Source organism: Phacochoerus africanus, chromosome 2 (assembly GCF_016906955.1).
Source record: "Phacochoerus africanus isolate WHEZ1 chromosome 2, ROS_Pafr_v1, whole genome shotgun sequence".
Taxonomy (NCBI): Eukaryota; Metazoa; Chordata; class Mammalia; order Artiodactyla; family Suidae; genus Phacochoerus; species Phacochoerus africanus.
Window position 1 is genome coordinate 37633712 of NC_062545.1, and position 19101 is coordinate 37652812.

Genomic DNA, 19101 nt, shown 5'->3' on the forward strand with positions numbered 1-19101 from the left:
AGAATAAATATCTATGCATTTACCATAGAAAAATATATATATACTAGATGGATGTATACAAAAATGGAACGAAGAAAAGTTTATTGAAGCATATTCCACTGAATGCATGTTTTAACTTATTGTTAAACTGCAGTGATTAAAATTCAATGTGTACTGCATTCTTCTCAAATCTCCCCTTACTGCTGGTGATGAAAGGCACCTCTATCTTCTATTTTTACTAGGTTGGGTCCTAGTGGAAAAGGCATCTCTGGGACCAGGTTCACTAAGCTGACCTTCAGAGAAACTGTCCCAATGTAAAAATGTATCTCATTCACCAATACTGTCAGCCACATAAAATGCTAATCCAACAACAGAAAGAATATGTTAGGAAGACCAGCCAGAGATGCTGCTCCCCTTTCTCACAAGCCAGGGCTTAGCTGCATTCCTATGGTTCTGTCCCCCGGTACCTCATATCTCCAAACTTCTTGCTGATAGCCGTCCCCACATTGCTGAAAGCTGCAGTTGCCTTCTGCCCTGCGTGACTCAGGGTTTCCTGTGTTTTCTTGTAGCTGGAAATAAAACAGAAAGTAACAGTTGATATATCATGATCACCCATTAAACACTCATCCTCCTCTCTCCTGACTTTGAAAATCCCCTTTCTGAATCAGGTTTGGGAAGACCATCCCTGGAAGTAATTTTTTCTATTCATTGCTTGGGGAGGATGGGTTGGCAGCTGCTCAGGGAGAAAATCAGATCATTAAATCTGAATTCAGGAAAAATATATATACACAAGTCCAGATCTGAATGTGCAGATCTTTAATTACAAATAGCAGAACTACTCTGAGTACAGAGTTATTCTTAAAGAGGTGTATTAACTCTATGAGGAGATGATGAAAGCTCTAGCCATCAAAGGTAACTAACACAAATTAGAAAGTGCGTATTTCAAAGTGAAATTTAAGCTCTTGTTTTCTTGGGTCAAAGTAACCATTAAAAGACAACATAGAACTAGTACTTATTTTTCTAATACTTAGATCTGGGAATAAGAAAGGCTCATAATTTTAAGACAATATAGTGACTTATTTAAAAATAGTTTTAGGAATATAGTACTGGAGTGATCTGTTCATAAGCCTAAGTGCCCACTAGGTTGACTCCCTAAAGGCAAGGCAGTCATTTACTTTGTGTCTCCAGTATCTGGCAAAGGGATATAGGAGAAATTAAATAAATACTAGATGAATGAATGGATGATCAAATAGGATGCTCCTCTGTGGCTCTGAACTGGGAATCATGGCAGTAAGAACAGAGAGATGAGAAGGATTAGAGAGAGAGAGTGGACAGACTTGACAGGAGGGTAGAAGTGACCAAGAGAACAAGATGAAAAGATGGGATTAAAGTTTTGAGCATGGTGACAGCTGGAATATTTATTGGGCGGGGAAATTTCTAAGAATTAATAAAGTATGGGGGGGAAAAGGCACTTAACCTGAAAGAATAAAAAAAGAAATAAGCAAAAAGTTTTATGCATCATTTCACAACATCTGTAAATCATTATGCTCTAAACTGATTCTGTGCTACATGTCAATTATATCTCAATAAAATGGAAACAAACCAAAACAGAAAGGTTTTTCTACAGATTAAAAAAAAATTTAATTCTTATAATGCACATACCATCTTCTTCCAATATATACTGCTTCTGGGTAAGTTCCCCCCAAATCGTCTGCTTAATTTGCCTAGAACACTTGCATGCATATGCATGGCGCCTCTGAGAAGACTTTATTCCTAGGAAATCCATGTATGGGAGCTTCCCTTATCCCTCCACCCCTTCTGTCTCCCACAAGTCATGCAGTCCTAAGTATACAATCAGACCCTAAGCAAATGCTTTAACACATGCCCCTGGGTCCTCCTCAGGACTGAAATCACTTTATATACACAGTATTCTATTCTTCTTCTTCTGTGAGGAGGAAGCACTGGGTCTATAGTATTATCAGCACCATATGTTATTTACTTACACAATGTCTGTTTTTCAGGAACTGTAAAAAGCATGTATTTTCTAGGTGATAAAACCAAACTGAATATTCATTTACTCGACAGACCTTTCCTAGGGAGGGAAGACCAAGAGGAAGAGGGTCAAAGAAGAGTCTGGTGAACAGGAGGGGACCTGTATCTCTGGGAAAATGTGTGTGAGTAGTAGAATGGGGAAGGCAGACCCTAGACAGCTTTGGGTCAAGTAGCATATGAGAGGTGGGACGATGAAAGGAAGGACTGGCTTTTAGGATGTTTGCCTAATTTTGTCCCCTGCCAATTCACACAAAAATAAGTTATCCAAATTATAATTTTGTTTTTATATTTTACTACAGGATTTTAGGGTTTTTTTTTGGGGGGGGGACCACACCCACTGCATATTGCATATGGAAGTTCCCAAGTGGAATCACAGCTGCAGCTGCTGGCCAACACCACAGCCACAGCAATGTGGGATCCAAGCCATGACTGCAATCTACACCACAGCTCACAATAACGCTGGGTTCTCCGACCCACTGAGTGCGGCCAGGGATCAAACCCACATCCTCATGGATACGCAATAGGAACCCTGAGACATTCTGAATTTGATGGCTCAATTAAAAACAGCTAGCCAGGTAGAAGCATAGTTGGCCTGCTGCATCTACAGAGTCTCTAACTATGGATTTGACCAACCAAAATTGGAAAATATTTGGCAAAAATATCCTAGGAAGTTCCAAAGTGCTAAACTTGAATTTGCCATGCATGGGCAACTATTTCTATAAAATTTACATTGTATTTACAACTTACATTGTACTGGGTATTCTAGGTAAGCTAGAGATGATTTAAAGAATATGGAAGGATGCATACAGGTCTTATGCAAATACCACACCATTTTATATAAAGGATCTTAACATCCATGGATTTTGGTATCTGCATGGGTCCTGGGACAAATCCCCTGCAGATAACAAGGACAGACTATACATATAATAAGCAATAATAAACATACTTCTTTATCAAAATGTCACCTGGGTGTAGACAGGCATCTGATTGCTTTAATGAGATATTAGTGACATTTACATACTCACCAAGAAAGATGCATCTCTCTATGTGAAATTTCAAAGTTAAAATTCAGCCATATGGATAGCTCCATGGAATGTTAAAGATTTTCAGGACTGCTAACTCTCTATTTCTGAGAATTACATATATTAAATCTGAAAGGGACTAGGGCCCAATCCCTTAAGACTACAGATGATGGCACCGAGGCCCAGAAACTTTGAGTGATTCTTTAATGACAGAAGTAGGGCTAGGAATGGGCAGTGTGTCTGCCTTCCATCAGAATGTCTTATTGCCAGGAGGCAACAAACATCTGAGGGCGAGTTGGGTCAGCTGTCTATAGCTCCAGGGTTTGTGGAGAGAAATCATATTTCAAGAATTTTAAAATGCATGTTTTCTCCCCACATTTTTACACCTCTTTCTGAGGCTAACCACCACATTTCTTCAAAACAATTAGTAGTCATTTGATATACATTACTCAGAGACCAATAATCTATAAAAAGAGATTTCGAGGGGCTAGGTAATGAGACAGTGTTACACGTGAGGAACTGTGCTCCACGACAAAGTAGCCAGGGACTCCTTGGGAGACAGGCCAGCAGGCTTGGAGCATTTAAAAGCTGCAGGGAGTCCATCACAGTCTAAGTGAAGGGTCCCTCTGGACCTGTGCACGCCAGTCCCTGTACCTTATGGTGCATCCTAATTGGGCTTGATCTTAAAACTGAATAAGATCTTAAAATTGTCCCCATCCAGAGGCTAGGAGCCTGCATCTTGAAAAAGGACCCTTCTGTCAGGCCACTGATAACCCCAAGGAAGCTGGTATATTTGCATTTTACTTCCTTTACTGTGCCATGAAATTCTGTACATAGTCTATATAACTTATACTTAAAACTTTTTCATCTCTGTTACATAAAATTATGTTCCATGGCATTCAAATAATGAAAAACACTTTAAATACTAACCTTCTGATTGACCTGACAATGTTGTAATTTAAATGGAAATGGTATTTAGCATTTTAGATTACTAACATCTGTTATGTTAAGCTAAATATAAATTGTACCATCGCTGAGTTCGTAATTGATAAAGCAGGAGAATAATGTATTTTCCTTAGATAAAAAGTTGAAATGCAAAGATATCCTCAGGTGGCTGTCAGTTGTGCCCCTGGAGGCAGAAAAACTGGGAGTGCTTGCTTCGAGAAGTCTGTGCCGTGTGCCTCTCCATGGTGCTCGCGTAATCCCTTCTGCACAGCTCTGTCCAACTATTCCTGCGCTGCGATTATGGTTTTTGAATCTTTCTCTGTGACCTGCCTCAACTTCCTGAGATCTTGTTCATCACCACTGTATCTCCAGCGTCTGAATGAACTGGAGCAAGAGCCACATGAAGCCAAAGGGAGGACAGAGTCCAGCTGGATTCGCAGGCTTCAGGTACAGGTGCAGAACCAGGACTTTGCAGCCTCGAGTTTCTATCTGTGGGGTGGGGCAAAGATTCATTCCAGCCAAACTAAATCTCTGAAAAGCAAAGCCTCTTTTTCTATTGACTTGCACTGGAAAATAGGAAGTTTCCTTGTACTCAAAACAAAACAAAACAAAATCTCCCAGTATGAAGTCTTCAATGAATTAACGCATATAAATGTGAGCTGCTATTTGCTTATCACAGTTAAACTTCTGCCAAAGTAAGGATCAGATTCATGTCTGGACCAGATTCACGTCTTGTTGGGAGGCATAGGTTCCTCCAAAGCTGGTGTTTGCTGAATTGCGGCAGAGCACATCGGAACGAATTCCCCTCACCCACCTCAGGGTCACCCTTCCTATTTTCCAATACAAGTCAACAGGAAAAGAGGCTTTGCTTTTCAGAGATTTAGTTTGGCTAGAATGGATCTTTCCCCCCCACCCCGATCCCCCACTCTGTGGTTTCCATCAGGGCTCAGTGGAAACGAATCTGACTAATATCCGTGAGGATGCAGGTTCAATCCCTGGCCTTGCTCAGTGGGTTAAAGATCTGGCGTTGCCATGAGCTATGGTATAGGTCGAAGACATGGCTTGGATCTGGTGTTGCTGTGACTGTAGCGTGAGCCAGCAGCTACAGCTCCAATTCAACCCCTAGCCTGGGAACCTCCATATGCCATGGGGGTGGCCCTAAAAAGACAAAAACAAAAAACAACAAAAAAAAACCTTTCTACAAGAAGGTATTTTACAGCCCAAATCTATTTGCTATTAAAGGGTTTAAAAGAGAACACTGCTTTAACGGTTGCAGATACAGCACTTCACCCAAGACTTCTTTCTTTTCAAAGTTTCCCTAAAGCGGTATCACAACAGATTTCCCACGTGAATCTAGAAAGGGAAAACCTACTTCCTGTCTTGTGTGATGAGATGAAAGCCAAAAGGGAAGAAGAATGAATGGCCGTGTGAGAGACTGGCTATGTGGTCTTTAATCTTCACTGGCACTTCTGAACCCAATGGTGCCACAGTAGGCTCCTCATAAAAAGAGATAATAATCTTTATGGACCATAATGGGCTGGAAGTCTTAGAAGCACAAAATCAAAGAGTAAATAAATCATAAACTAAGCTTCACTTTTCAAGCACTGCATTTTTTTTTTTGTCTTTTTGTTGTTGTTGTTGTTGTTATTTCTTGGGCCGCTCCCGCGGCATATGGAGATTCCCAAGCTAGGGGTCTAATCGGAGCTGCAGCCACCGGCCTATGCCAGAGCCACAGCAACGCGGGATCTGAGCGGCGTCTGCAACCTACACCACAGCTCACGGCAACGCCGGATCTTTAACCCACTGAGCAAGGTCAGGGACCAAACCCACAACCTCATGGTTCCTAGTCGGATTCATTAACCACTGCGCCACGACGGGAACTCCAGCACTGCATTTTTTAAATGCTGAATGTTAGAGTTTTATTCCTCTGTGTATAGGACGAAGTTAGTAAGCTTTCCAAAAAGATGGAATGGTTTAAATTCCATTCCACGAACTTCTCTCCTTTGTAGACCTGCCATTTGGTGTGTGATACAACTCACAGGGGCTTATCAGAGGGGCAATTTCACGGGTTAGCAAAGGCTGAACACTTATTACAATGAAGCAGTCAGTTTGAATAGTCCACCTCAACAGTGCATTTCCAAATTCCTATTCCTTTCTACCTACAGAAGAGATTCAATTGCTTCTCACCTCTTCACCTCAAAGCCACCCACCTCCCCGTGCCTCTCTGAAGCCTAGAAACATTAAAAATCAGCAGAGAAGAAAAAAGAAGGGAGGGGGGGTTTGTGCACGTTCTTGGATTCTTGGAAATCAAGGCAGATAGAAAACGATGACAAAAACAACAGCAATGCCAAACCCCAGAACACAGATGATCTCTTGACCTACTACTATATGAGTATCTTTCTATAAAGGAGATAATTTTAGTCTGCTGTGCAGTCATTCCTACTCATCTGGTCCTATTCCAATTTGAATCCTACCACAGAATAAAATATGCCAAGATCTTTCATTAACATATCACAGATTTTCTTTTCATTAAAATCAAACTAAATAGGTCATGATTGCTTAATCAGTATGCAAAGTATTGCCTCTGGGATACCTGCAATACTCTGACAGCTCAAATTCTTTTTTAGTACTTTGAAATCTAATTCTATCCCAGTCTGCCCTACCCCAGCTTATCATTCCCTCACATCAAAAATTTCATCATATGAAGTGTAGATCTTTTTCTAGAATGGGCAACATGGACACCAACAACAGGGATTTAAATATTCGGGGGAAAATAGATTCTGTTATCACTGTCCAACTCCCTCACCCCCCAATCATCATATGATTCAGACTTTTCCCCTTCCCCCAGGAGCCAAGAAAAAAGAATGGAAGAAAGATGCTCTCCCGAAATTATGGTGCTGATAGATGCACACCTCCCTCTTGAGAGAAAGAGATTTCTTCTTCTTCTTCTTCTTCTTTTTTTTTTTTTTTGGCTTTTTGGGGCTGCACCTGCAGCATATGGAAGTTCCAAAAGCCGGCAGCCATGGCAACACCAGATCTGAGCCATGTCTGTGACCTACACCAGAACCCACAGCAACACCAGATCCCTAACCCAATGAGCGAGGCCAGGGATCAAAGTCAAGTCCTCATGGATACTAGTTGGGTTGTTACCGCTGAGCCACAATGGAAACTCCGAGATTTATTCTTCTTTACAAAGGAAAGTTCACATCACTTCTAAAGGTTAGTGAGTCTATGATCAGCTGTATTTATTAAATAATCTTTGAAGAAATCTCATCTAGTCCTATAGCTTTTATTTATTTATTTATTCATTTTTTAATGGCTGCACCTGAGGCATATATAAGTTCTCAGACTAGGGATCGAATTGGAACTGCAGCTGCAGGCCTCCGCCACAGCCACAGCAACACCAGATCAGAGTCACATCTGTAACCTACACTGCAGCTTACAGCAACGGCGGAAACCTAACCCACTTTGCAAGGCCAGGGATTGAACCCTCATCCTCATGGATACTATGTCGGATTTGTAACCACTGAGCCACAATGGAGTGCCCTAGTCCTGTAGCTTTCATTGCATCAATATGTAGATGACTCCCAAATGTCCATCTCCATCCCTGACTTTTCCTCTGAGTTGCCCTCTTACTATATAAACTTGTTTGTCCATTGGGCATCTCAGATTGCACATGACTAAAACAGAATTCTTGGGTCTCTCCACCAGACCTGTCTCCTAGAACAGCAAATGAGCCTACAAATTCTCAGACACTGTTTTGCACTCATTCAATCCCCACTACCTATGATAGGTGCTAATATTATCTCATTTCCCAGACGCAGGGGACTAGATTTCTAACCAAGCTATTGGAGTCCATAGCCCATGGGCTTAACCAAAATGCTGTATCTTCACTGCTGTAAACAGCCCCAATACTCACCCAGTAGCTCAAGTCAAAGACCTAAGAGTCACATTCGACTCCTTTATTTCCCTCACTCCCACCTCAAAACCACTGGGAAGCCCACCTACCTAGGCTACTGCAACAGTCTCATAAATGATGTTCTGCTTTCCATTCCTGCCTCTCCACCATCTATATTACACTAACCAGAAGGTTCTTTCTAAAAGGCAAATCAGGACAAGTCACTGCCTGCTGCAAATTCTCCAATGGCATCCAAAAGTCCTGGAATAAAATCCTCCTTCCTCCTTTTGGGCTGGGAGGCACCAGAGGCTCTGACCTTAGCTCCTCACACTACTCTCCAGACACAGAGCTCTCCTCAGCCTCCGGACACTTGCAGAACTAGGTCTTGTCTCAGGGTCTTTGCAGTAACTTCTTTCTCAGCCTGAAAGCTCTTCCCTTGATCATCACAAGACTAGATCTTAGATCTTTCTGTCATTCGGTCTCATCGCAAAGGAATCTCTTGGGACAGGATTTCATCAAAGCAGCTTCTACACTCTGTCCCAAGTCATTCTTTAGGATCTCACCCTAGGACATTTTCAGCATAGCACTTCCTGACAAGTCTTCATTTCCATCCTTCCTGCCTTCCTTTCTTCCTTTCTTTTTTCTTCTTAGGCTACACCTGTGGCATATAGAACTTCCTGGGCTAGGGATCAAATTGGAGCTGCCGCTGGAGCCTACGCCATACCTTGTGGCAACACTAGGTTCTTAACCCACTGAACAAGGCCAGGGATTGAACCCACATCTTCCCAGAGACAACATCAGGTCCTTAATCTGCTGAGCCACAAGGGGAACTCCTGCTGCTTGCTCATTGCTCTTTTCCCTTTCGGCACTCAAGGAGATTCAATACTTGTTCTGTCTTGTTGAATCCTATATCTTGAGGGCTTAGCTTAGCCTCTGGGTAGTAATGCCTAATAATCAGATACTCCCTAACACTTGTTGGGTAAATGGACTGTCACAACCCCCTGGAGTGCTTGTGGATAAAGAATTAACTCTGTTATAAAGACATCACCAGCCCCCACCCCTTCTCCCCACCATCTCAAGAGCACTAAGTAACTGAACGGCTTTTTCTCAGAGAAGAAACCTCCTCCAGCCTCAATGAGGTTGCACCTCCCCCATGAGGCTGATTAAACTCCAAATCCTCCCTAAGAGTTCTGCCTCAACATCTCTTCCTTGGGAAAGCTTCCCTAAGACCCCAGGCAAGGTTCCAGCCTCTACTTTACACCCTACAACTCCCTGTGTTTTCCTTCACACCACTTTTCACACTGATCACTTAACTGGCTCTTCGTAATAACTTGTAAAATAAACAAAAACAAAACTCTGTTTTCCTGATTAGATCTGAAACTCTAGGAATAAACGTCTTTTATTCAAAAACAAAACATTTGGAGTGGATAAACAAGGAGATCCTGCTGTACAGCCCTGGGAACTATATCTAATCACATGTGATGGAACATGATGGAGGATAATGTGAGAAAAAGAATATATATATATATATATATGGGTCACTTTGCTATACAGCAGAAATTGGAAGAACACTGTAAATCAACTATAAAAGAAGCAAATAAATAAACAAAAAACAGAGGAGTTCCCATTGTGGCTCAGCAGTAACAAACCCAATTAGTATCCATGAGGATACAGGTTTGATCCCTGGCCCTACTCAGTGGGTTAAGGATCTGGCATTGCTGTGAGCTGTGGTGTAGGCTGCAGACATGGCTCGGATCCTGAGTTGCTGTGGCTCCGGCGTAGGTTGGCAGCTGCAGCTCTGATTTGACCCCTAGCCTGGGAACTTCTATATGCCATAAAACAAAACAAAATAAATCAAAACAAACAAACAAATCTGTTCTATTCATTCAACAAAAAGCTTGGTATGAAGTATACTGCTTGACTATAAAACCAATTTATTTTTTCAAACATGGGAAAACCGGAAACTACCCGTTCTCTCATGTGTGAAGAGAAGTTGCCACTTCAATTCCATGTCTTAGGACAGCTATGAAGGCTATGTATCATTCCCCTCACTGCCCTCCTCCCCACTGCCCTGTCAGGCCCAGGGCAAGCTGGCCACACCCTCTGTCCAGATATTTCCTGCTCTCCCCCTCACTCCCTTCAGTTGCAGAAGAGCCAGAATTGCTCTGCTTTCATTGGTTTCTTTTATCCTTGCAGTGTGGTTATGGAGGCCAAGCAGAAAGGTCCTGCCTGATTCTGACACCCCAGAAGGAAGTTCAGATCATTGTGATAGAAGCCTCAAGACTTAGATTAAACACAGAGGTCCCCATATCCCAAGAATTAAAAGTGGCTCAACCTTACGCTATCGGGGCCATTAACTGGTATAGGTCACCAAAGTGCAAAGACAAACACCAAAACTACTGACAGATAAACTCATTAATTTAGTGCCTAAAATCATCTCTCCTGAGTTTTCGACAGATTGTTCATATGGTGTTGCAAATATATATTTTAAAGTGATAAACACCCAAGTGTTTCTTATCTATTTCTGCGATTGCCACCATCGGGTTGGGGAAGGTTGGTTAACCTCTGGGTCAGTCTTGGGAATGCACAAGCACAGAAGCAGGTACAACTGCTAGGCTCTTATTGGTGGGGAGAATATTCTCCTTTACATGAAGTCTAAGGGAACCACAGTGGGGAGACATCAGACTCTTCGTAGGTCAAACTACTCATACAAAGGGCATCATTATTAAGGCCTTTGATCCTAGTTCTCAGGAGCCAGAGGCAAAGCTGGCCCCCATCCAAACTGCAATGATTGCTGTCCATCGTGGGTACCTTAAAATTTCCATTTAGATATTAGGAATGCAAGAGATTTACCTTCCGAGGGGTAATACTAGGGAAGAAAATGCATAACACAAAGACACAAATTTCTTGATGGTGGGATCTAGGGTAAAGCAAGGGCTTGGGATGGGAAGCCTCTGTGATTTCTCCATCAACCCCTAGCCCTCAACACACAAGAAAAATCACATCATGATGTGAGCATCTTCTTTTCTTTGGTACAAGACCACCTGGCAAGCAAAATATTTTCTTTTTTTATTTATTTTATTTTATTTTATTTTTTTTGTCTTTTTTGCTATTTCTTGGGCCGCTTCTGCGGCATATGGAGGTTCCCAGGCTAGGGGTCCAATCGGAGCTGTAGCCCCCGGCCTACGCCAGAGCCACAGCAACGTGGGATCCGAGCTGCGTCTGCAACCTACACCACAGCTCACTGCAACGCCGGATCGTTAACCCACTGAGCAAGGGCAGGGACCGAACCCGCAACCTCATGGTTCCTAGTCGGATTCGTTAACCACTGCGCCACGACGGGAACTCCCAAATATTTTCAATCATTAGAAAAGTGCCACGATGGTCAGATACTTCATTTCACATCATTTAAAAAGTAACCCTATAAAAGCATGATTATCAAATACCCAAAGTTATTCTGTACCTTGCCTGATACCAGACAAGAAGATAATGGCAAGGCTGAAAACATTGGTCTGAGTAGGAAGAATCTGCTTCTCCTGTGTTTCCCCTGTACACTCACACTGCTACCACACACACAACACTTCTGAGACCGGGTAAGTCGGGGTTTTCTCACACCAAACACTTCTACGATACCAGCTGAGTGTCCTACAGTTTATCTCAATTCTGATACTATCTACCTGGAGATAGCATGAAATCCCACAGTCAAGGGCTCAGTTAAGGCTAAGACCACTCCCTAGTCGCCCCACTTCGGGTGCCAATTGAAAGTTTAGGTTATCACCAGTGCTTCTGACCTGGGCCATAAATCAGAGATTCCCACAATCTCCTCCCTAAGTTCACTTCATTTGCTAGAGCAGCTCACAGAACTCAGGAAAACAGGTTATTAGCTAGGGCACCAATTTATTACAAAATGATATTCAGATGAACAAGCCAGATCGAAGAGATGCATAGGGCAAGAGATGTGGGAAGGGATGCAAGCTTCCATGCTCTCTCCTGGTTCACTATCCTTCCTGCACCTCCATAGGTTCAGCAACCTAGAAATTCTCCAAACCCCATATGTCTGAGGTGTTTTTTTTTTTTTTTGGAGGCTTCATCATGTAGGAGTGATAGATCACTAACTCTATTTCCAGCATTTTTCTCTTCTCTGGAAAATGGAGTGTGGGGCTGATGGTTCCAAGCTTTTAATCATAGCTTGGACTTTCTGGTGACCACCCCCCAACCAACCACTCACCAAGAGTTACCACATTAGAAGCAAGGATATTGCTGTCATTCAGGAAATTGTAAGGGATTTTGGAACTCTGTATCAGGAACCAGGGTCAAAGTGCAAACATCACAACAAAAGATGCTCCTAGTGCTCTTATCACTGAGGAAATTATAAAGGTTTTAGGAGCTCTGCGCCAGGAACTGGAGTCAGAGATTGCTTTCTCTAGCTCTTTCTCTTTCTCTGTCTCTATTGTATTCTATCACACGACTTTAACCCCGTTCTAATATTCTCTAAAGTAGTGGGGATAAAAAGCACATCCCCCAAATATGAGAGGAACAAGCTTTTCTTTTTATGCTAATGGCCAACAAGTCTGTACCAAAACTGTCAGCCATTTTTGGTAGCAACTCACAATATATAGTGAATGTCAAGTATTTGGAGGAATTTAGAAATTTATGAGAAAACATAAGGAAAAAGTATGTATTTAACCAATATTAAAAAATATATAATGGAGTTCCCGTCGTGGCTTAGTTGTTAATGAATCCGACTAGGATCCATGAGGATGCTGGTTCAATCCCTGGGCTCACCCAGTGGGTTAATGATCCCGTGTTGCCATGAGCTGTGGGGTAGGTCACAGACGAGACTCAGATCTGGCGTTGCTGTGGCTGAGACATTGACTGGTAGCTGTAGCTCTGAGTAGACCCCTAGCCTGGGAACCTCCATATGCCACAGGTGTGGCCCTAACATACACACACAGATATATATATATATCTGTGTGTGTATGTTTTATATATATATATATATATATACATATATATATATAATAAAGAGAAAGCACTTTAAACTATACAACTCCATAAAAGTACTCTGAGTGAAAACTCGAGTTTTGGTGAACGAAGTTGTATTTCGTGCAGTTACTTTATAGACTCTGCACCATGCAGCATATTATTATTCATATTTATTTTACTTCTAGAGAAAATTTTTTTTCCTAGTCACCAGTACCAAATCAGCCTTGTAGAAAAAAAATAGAAGAGGCAAGACAGCAGGCTGCGTGATTCTTTAGAAATCGGCTCATATACTTACGCAGTAGTAGTCTGCACATCATGCCAGCTCCTGCTGAAGTTCTGTTTTAATTCATTCATCAGGTTCATGCCGAGTTTTTGTTTTATCTCAACCAGATGCCTTTCTTTAGCTGATAAAACTTGTCGTAATGTTGTAATTTCGTCTTCCAGCTACAGGTAGGAGGGAAAATCATGGGGAAAGAGGTCAGAGGAGCTGAAATACATACCAGCTAAAGCCCTCAGGGCACCTTTTATGTACACAGGCCTGTGTATGGCCTTAGCAAACACATCCTGTGGAGAAGATAGTCTAACATTTAGGTATTTTTGAGAAGATAGTCTACTATTTAGGTATTTTTAGTTTTAATGATTCTAAAAGTAATCACTGCTCCTTGCAAAAAATTCACTCTAATAGCAAAACACAAAGAAAATAAAAATCTGAGGAGTTCCCATTGTGGCACAGTGGAAACAAATCCAACTAGTAACCATGAGGTTGCAGATTTGATCCCTAGCCCTGCTCAGTGGGTTAAGGATCCAGCATTGCCGTGAGCTCTGGTGTAGGCCGCAGATGCGGTTCGGATCCTCGAGTTGCTGTGGCTGTGGTGTAGGCTGGCAGCTGTAGCTCTGATTCAACCCCTAGCCTGGGAACCTCCAGATGTTGTATGTGTGGCCCTAAAAAGCAAGAAAAGAAAAGGAAAAGAAAGGAAAGGAAGGGAAGGGAAGGGAAGGGAAGGGAAGGGAAGGGAAGGGAAGGGAAGGGAAGGGAAGGGAAGGGAAGGGAAAGGAAAGGAAAGAAAAATCATGTGGAATCTACTAGGAAATAGCCAGTGCTTAATTAGTTGGTTTTTCATCTTCCAAACATTTTTCTAAAATTATACACAGGTCTAATTTTTGAACAAAAAATTTATTTTGTACTGTATGCCTAATTTTATAAACAATGTCTTTTCAAGGGTCACTAGTCAGGGATGTGTGTTTATTTTTTGCCAACCACGCCTAGCACACATTGTGGTTTTGCCAAGCTGGTGCTTCAGGAGGGAATGAACAAGGGACAAGAGGATGTGTGTAAGTGAGTGATTGGTGCTGATTCTTCTTTTTAACATTTTTATTTTGTCTTTTTAGGGCCACACCCCTGGCATATAGAAGTTCCCAGGCTAGGGGTCAAATCGGGGCTGTAGCTGCCGGCCTACGCCACAGCCACAGTGATGCAGGATCTGAGCTGTGTCTGCAACCTACACAACTCACGGCAATGCCAGATCCTTAACTCACTGAGTGAGGCCAGGGATAGAACCTGCAACCTCAGGGTTCCTAGTCGGATTCGTTTCTGCTGCACCACGATGGGAACTCCTGATTTTTCTTTCACTAGAGTTTAGTTTGTACTTTCTGGAATTTTATATAAATTGAATTACATAGTATATATTCATTCTTGCCTGACTTTGTTGACTCAATCTAATAATCTGAAATGATTTGATTCATCCATGTTGCTGCATCATCATAAACAGTTCTTCCTTTTTACTGCAGAGTAGTATTCCATTGCATGGATATACCACAGTTTGTTATCTATTCATCTATTCAAGGACATTTGGGTTTGGCTAATGCAACTAAAGCTGTTATGAACATTCATGTACAAGGCTTTGTACTGACATATTTCCTCTTTCCCCTGTGTTAGCAGAAAAGCAAATCTCTTCAGCATTATAAAGTTGCTCTTGAGAAGTTATTGTTCTGGTATAGTATAAATAAATCTGACTTGTATCCATGCAAGTGCAGGTTTGATCCCTGGCCTTGATCAGTGGGTTGGCGACCCAGTGTTGCCATGAGCTGTGGTGCAGGTTCCAGACATTGATCAGATCCTGCATTGCTGTGGCTGTGGTGCAGGCCAACAGCTGCAGCTCTGATTCAACCCCTAGCCTAGGACTTCCATATGCCACAGGTGCGGCCCTGAAGGAAAAAAAAAACAAAAAACACAAAAACACAAAAAAAACTGCTCTTGGAAAACAGTATGGAGATTCTTTTAACAATTAAAAACAGAACTATCATATGACCCAGCAATTCCACTTCTGAGTATTTAGCCAAAGAAAATAAAAACCCAAATTCAAAATGATACATGCACCCCTATGTTCACTGCAGCATTAACAATAGCCAAGATATAGAAGCAACCTAAATGTCCATTCATTGATGAATGGATAAGGAAAATATTACACACACACACCACAGAGGAATATTAGCTGTTAAAATGAAGCAAATCTTGGAGTTCCTGTCGTGGCTCAGCAGAAACAAATCCGACTGGGACCCATGAGGTTGCGGGTTCGATCCCTGGCCTCGCTCAGTAGGTTAAGGATTGGCGTTGCCTGTGAGCTGTGGTGTAGGTCACATATCCAGTGTTGCTGTGGCTGTGGTGTAGGCCGGCGGCTACAGCTCTGATTGGACCCCTAGCCTGGGAACATCCATGTGCCGTGGGTGTGGCCCTAAAAAAAAAAAAAAAAAACCAAAAAACCCCACGAAGCAAATCTTGCCATTTACAACATGGGTGCCTTGAGGATGTTTTGCTAAAAAGAAGTCAGATAAAGACAAATACCATATGGTGGTACAATCTCATTTATATGTGGAATCTTAAAAAACAACCAAGCTCATAGATAAAGAGAACAGACTAGTGGTTGCCAGAGGCAAGGGGTGGGAGGTGAATGAAATAGGTGAAGGTGATCAAAAGGTATAAACTTCCAGTTAAAAAATAAATGTCATGAAAAAATTGCTCTTGTGAGTCTAAATTCTAACAAAGGAGTTCTATAAAATACCCAGACTTTAGACAGTGTTGTTATATTTTGTGAAAACAATTTTGAACCTTCTCAAACTATTTAATTCCAGTTATCATATTTTATTCCATTGTCACATTTTTAACATATTGCCCTGGTAATATGGCTTAAATTTACATCTTTCTTTTCTGAAAAGAAATATTTGTGACTTTCTTTCCAAAGCCAGAAGAGAATCATTAGTACATAATCACTGGTCCACATGCATGGAGGTAAAAAAAAATAAGCCTGACACTTACCTAGATTACTTTTTTTTAGGGAGCATCTATGTCTCATTTACATTCTAACTACTTCTAACCACAAAATCACATTATAAATCCTGTCAATCATCTTGCAAATGTACTCCTTGGGTCACCAGAGACATAGCTGCTAGAAAAACATCTCAACATCTACTTTTGCAAAAATTAGTCTTTTCTTACTAGTGCAAGGATGATTTTACCCCAATGGTGAACAGACAGGAACAGCACTGAAAACCTTCTTATTTACAGAAAATCACATAAGCAAAGCAGGCAGAAATACTGAATGAAGAATATTCTAGTAGAAAACAACAACATCTCAGAGCTTTTAGTATCATCAAAATGTACTAGCAATCTAACATTATCCATTTTTTACAGTTATGGAGGTTTTTGGTATGCTCATGGAAATCTTTCTAAAGTCTTTCTAAGATGGCTCTCACATTCCATAAACATGCTATAATCAATAGCATTATATTGCTATCTTTTCTTGATGAGCAAGAGCCTTCAGTATGCAGACATACACTCATTGCTGCAAAAGGAATGTATACTCAAGGGTTATCAACAGGGACCAGGTTTTTAGTCTCTCCATCAAATGAGAGCACACCATCATTAAAAATCAAATTGTTCTATCCCTTTCCTCTCATGTTATATTCCACTCTTTCATCTTTGTCAATGTGTTCTGCATTTAATCTGCTGCCCAAGATTTCTTGAGGTTGTATCTCTAGCTCACTTACCACAGAAAATATTTGGGCTTTATGCAAGCCTTTTATTCTACATTAGAAATGACTTTTTCTTCTTTCTTTTGGATAAACAGTGTGTTAGAGTGACCGAAATTACTGGGAATCTGGTTTTGTGGATATATCAGGTATTGTTGTAGTTTCCGATGTGTGAAAAAAAGGGGGGGGATTTTAACTTGCAAAAAGAAAATAAAGATGTAAAGTTTTAAACATCTTGATATTCTCAACCTCATATCTATGGAACTTTAGTAATTTATTCAAAATTGGGGGGACAGGGAGTTCCCCTTGTGGCTCAGTGGAACCTGACTAGTATCCATAAGGATGCAGGTTCAATCCCTGCCCTTGCTCAGTGGGTTAAGGATCCAGCGTTGCTATGAGCTGTGGTGTAGGTTGCAGACGCGGCTCGGATCCAGCATTGCTATGGCTGTGATGTGGGCTTGCAGCTTGTAGCTCTGATTCAACCCCTAGCCTGAGAACTTTCATAAGTAGCCTAAAAAAAAAATTAGGGAGGACAGTAGGATATTCATTGGTTATTTGGGAGTGGAAGGAATGGGTAAAGAATTCATAGTTTTCTAAAAAAAAAAAAAAAAAAAAAAAGGAGTTCCCGTCATGGCGCAGTGGTTAACGAATCCGACTAGGAACCATGAGGTTGCGGGTTCGGTCCCTGCCCTTGCTCAGTGGGTTAACGATCCGGCGTTGCTGTGAGCTGTGGTGTAGGTTGCAGACGCGGCTCGGATCCCACGTTGCTGTGGCTCTGGCGTAGGCCGGGGGCTATAGCTCCAATTCGACACCTAGCCTGGGAACCTCCATATGCCGCAGGGAGCGGCCCAAGAAATAGCAAAAAGACAAAAAAAAAAAAAAAGAATTCATAGTTTTCTAATGAATCCCATGATCCCAAAAAAAGTGAAACATCAAAGTGATCAATTTACCAAGCATCACCCTAAAGAAATATATAATCCTACACTTAATAACTTAAAAATCGAAGCACATATTAGAAGGCATTTGTAGAGAAAAGACTTGTAATGATGGAAACATGAACTCAGTTATTCATTTGGGTCTATTCTCACATTCTATAATGGAACTCTCATCATTACAATAAAATGTAAGACTTAGTTTGTAAAGCTTTCATTTATTTATCAGTGATCTAAATATAGGCCAAAATAGCTATTAAGCAAATCCCAGCAGGTGAAAAAAACAGATAATCTTAAATTACATTAACTTGCATGGTTGAAAATGACCAATCTCATCTCTTTCTGCAGAGCAGGGAATTCTGCCACAGCAGAAAGGCCTTGAATCACAAACACTTCATGTGACGACGCTAGTGAGATTCAATGTCTTATTTGACTAACGAGAATTTTTGGCCTAGTTACACCAGTGGTTCTCAACTTCAATTTATATAAAAGTCACTGAGAGAACATATTTAAAATGCAGATTCCAGAAGGAGGCCCTTTTTAATGGCCTGAGATTCTGATGTCTCAAATTTGGTGAGGACAGTCTACACAAAATATTTAACAAGTACCCCCAGATAGTCGGATGCAGGTAGTACCCAAATTCTACATTGTAAGTACCTCTCTAATCCACATCAAATTCATTTTGGAATGAGCTGAAGTGCACGTAAATCATTAATTAAAGTATTAAGTGCAGGCACATCATTACTTAAAGTATTTAAGATTTCCTTTCCCCTTTAATTTTAAATTAATCATGTCTTCATTGGAAACTAATAGTCTGGTTCTTTGGTTTCTTGATCCCCTAGAAGATCTCCTTGTAAGATAAAGATTTATGCACAAGATTAGATACTTAACTTTAATTACTTAAATATGAATGAACAGAAATATAAGTGTTGGCGAAGATGTGGAGAAATAGAATCCTTCGTACACCGCTGGTGGGAGTGAAAAACAGTTCAGCCACTGTGGAAACAGTCTGGCAGTTTCTCAAAAAGTTAAACATGGAATTACGATATGCCCCAACACTTTTATTCCTAGTGTCTTCCCCAGGGAACTGAGAACAGGTGCTCAAACAAATACACATATGTGCATGTTCATAACAGCACAATTTACAATAACCAAAAGGTAGAAGCAACCCAAATTCTCATCAAAGCATGGAGAGATAAACAAATCTCAATATATACATAAAATGGAATCTTTTTCAGTCCTCGAAAGGAATGAAGTAGTG

At 41.2% G+C, this 19101-nt stretch overlaps 1 protein-coding gene across 6 annotated transcripts in view; it reads right to left on the bottom strand.

Moving 5' to 3' along the window:
• Positions 1-19101, bottom strand: part of TPD52L1 (TPD52 like 1) — a 96124-nt gene that overhangs the window by 14395 nt on the left and 62628 nt on the right. For all 6 annotated transcript variants that reach the window (XM_047759384.1, XM_047759381.1, XM_047759383.1 and 3 more), the window contains exons 3-4: positions 13178-13326; positions 447-548 (exon numbers count right to left, since the gene is read on the bottom strand). In XM_047759384.1, coding sequence (XP_047615340.1) covers positions 447-548; positions 13178-13326 — 251 coding nt within the window. The remainder of the gene's footprint in view (positions 1-446; positions 549-13177; positions 13327-19101) is intronic.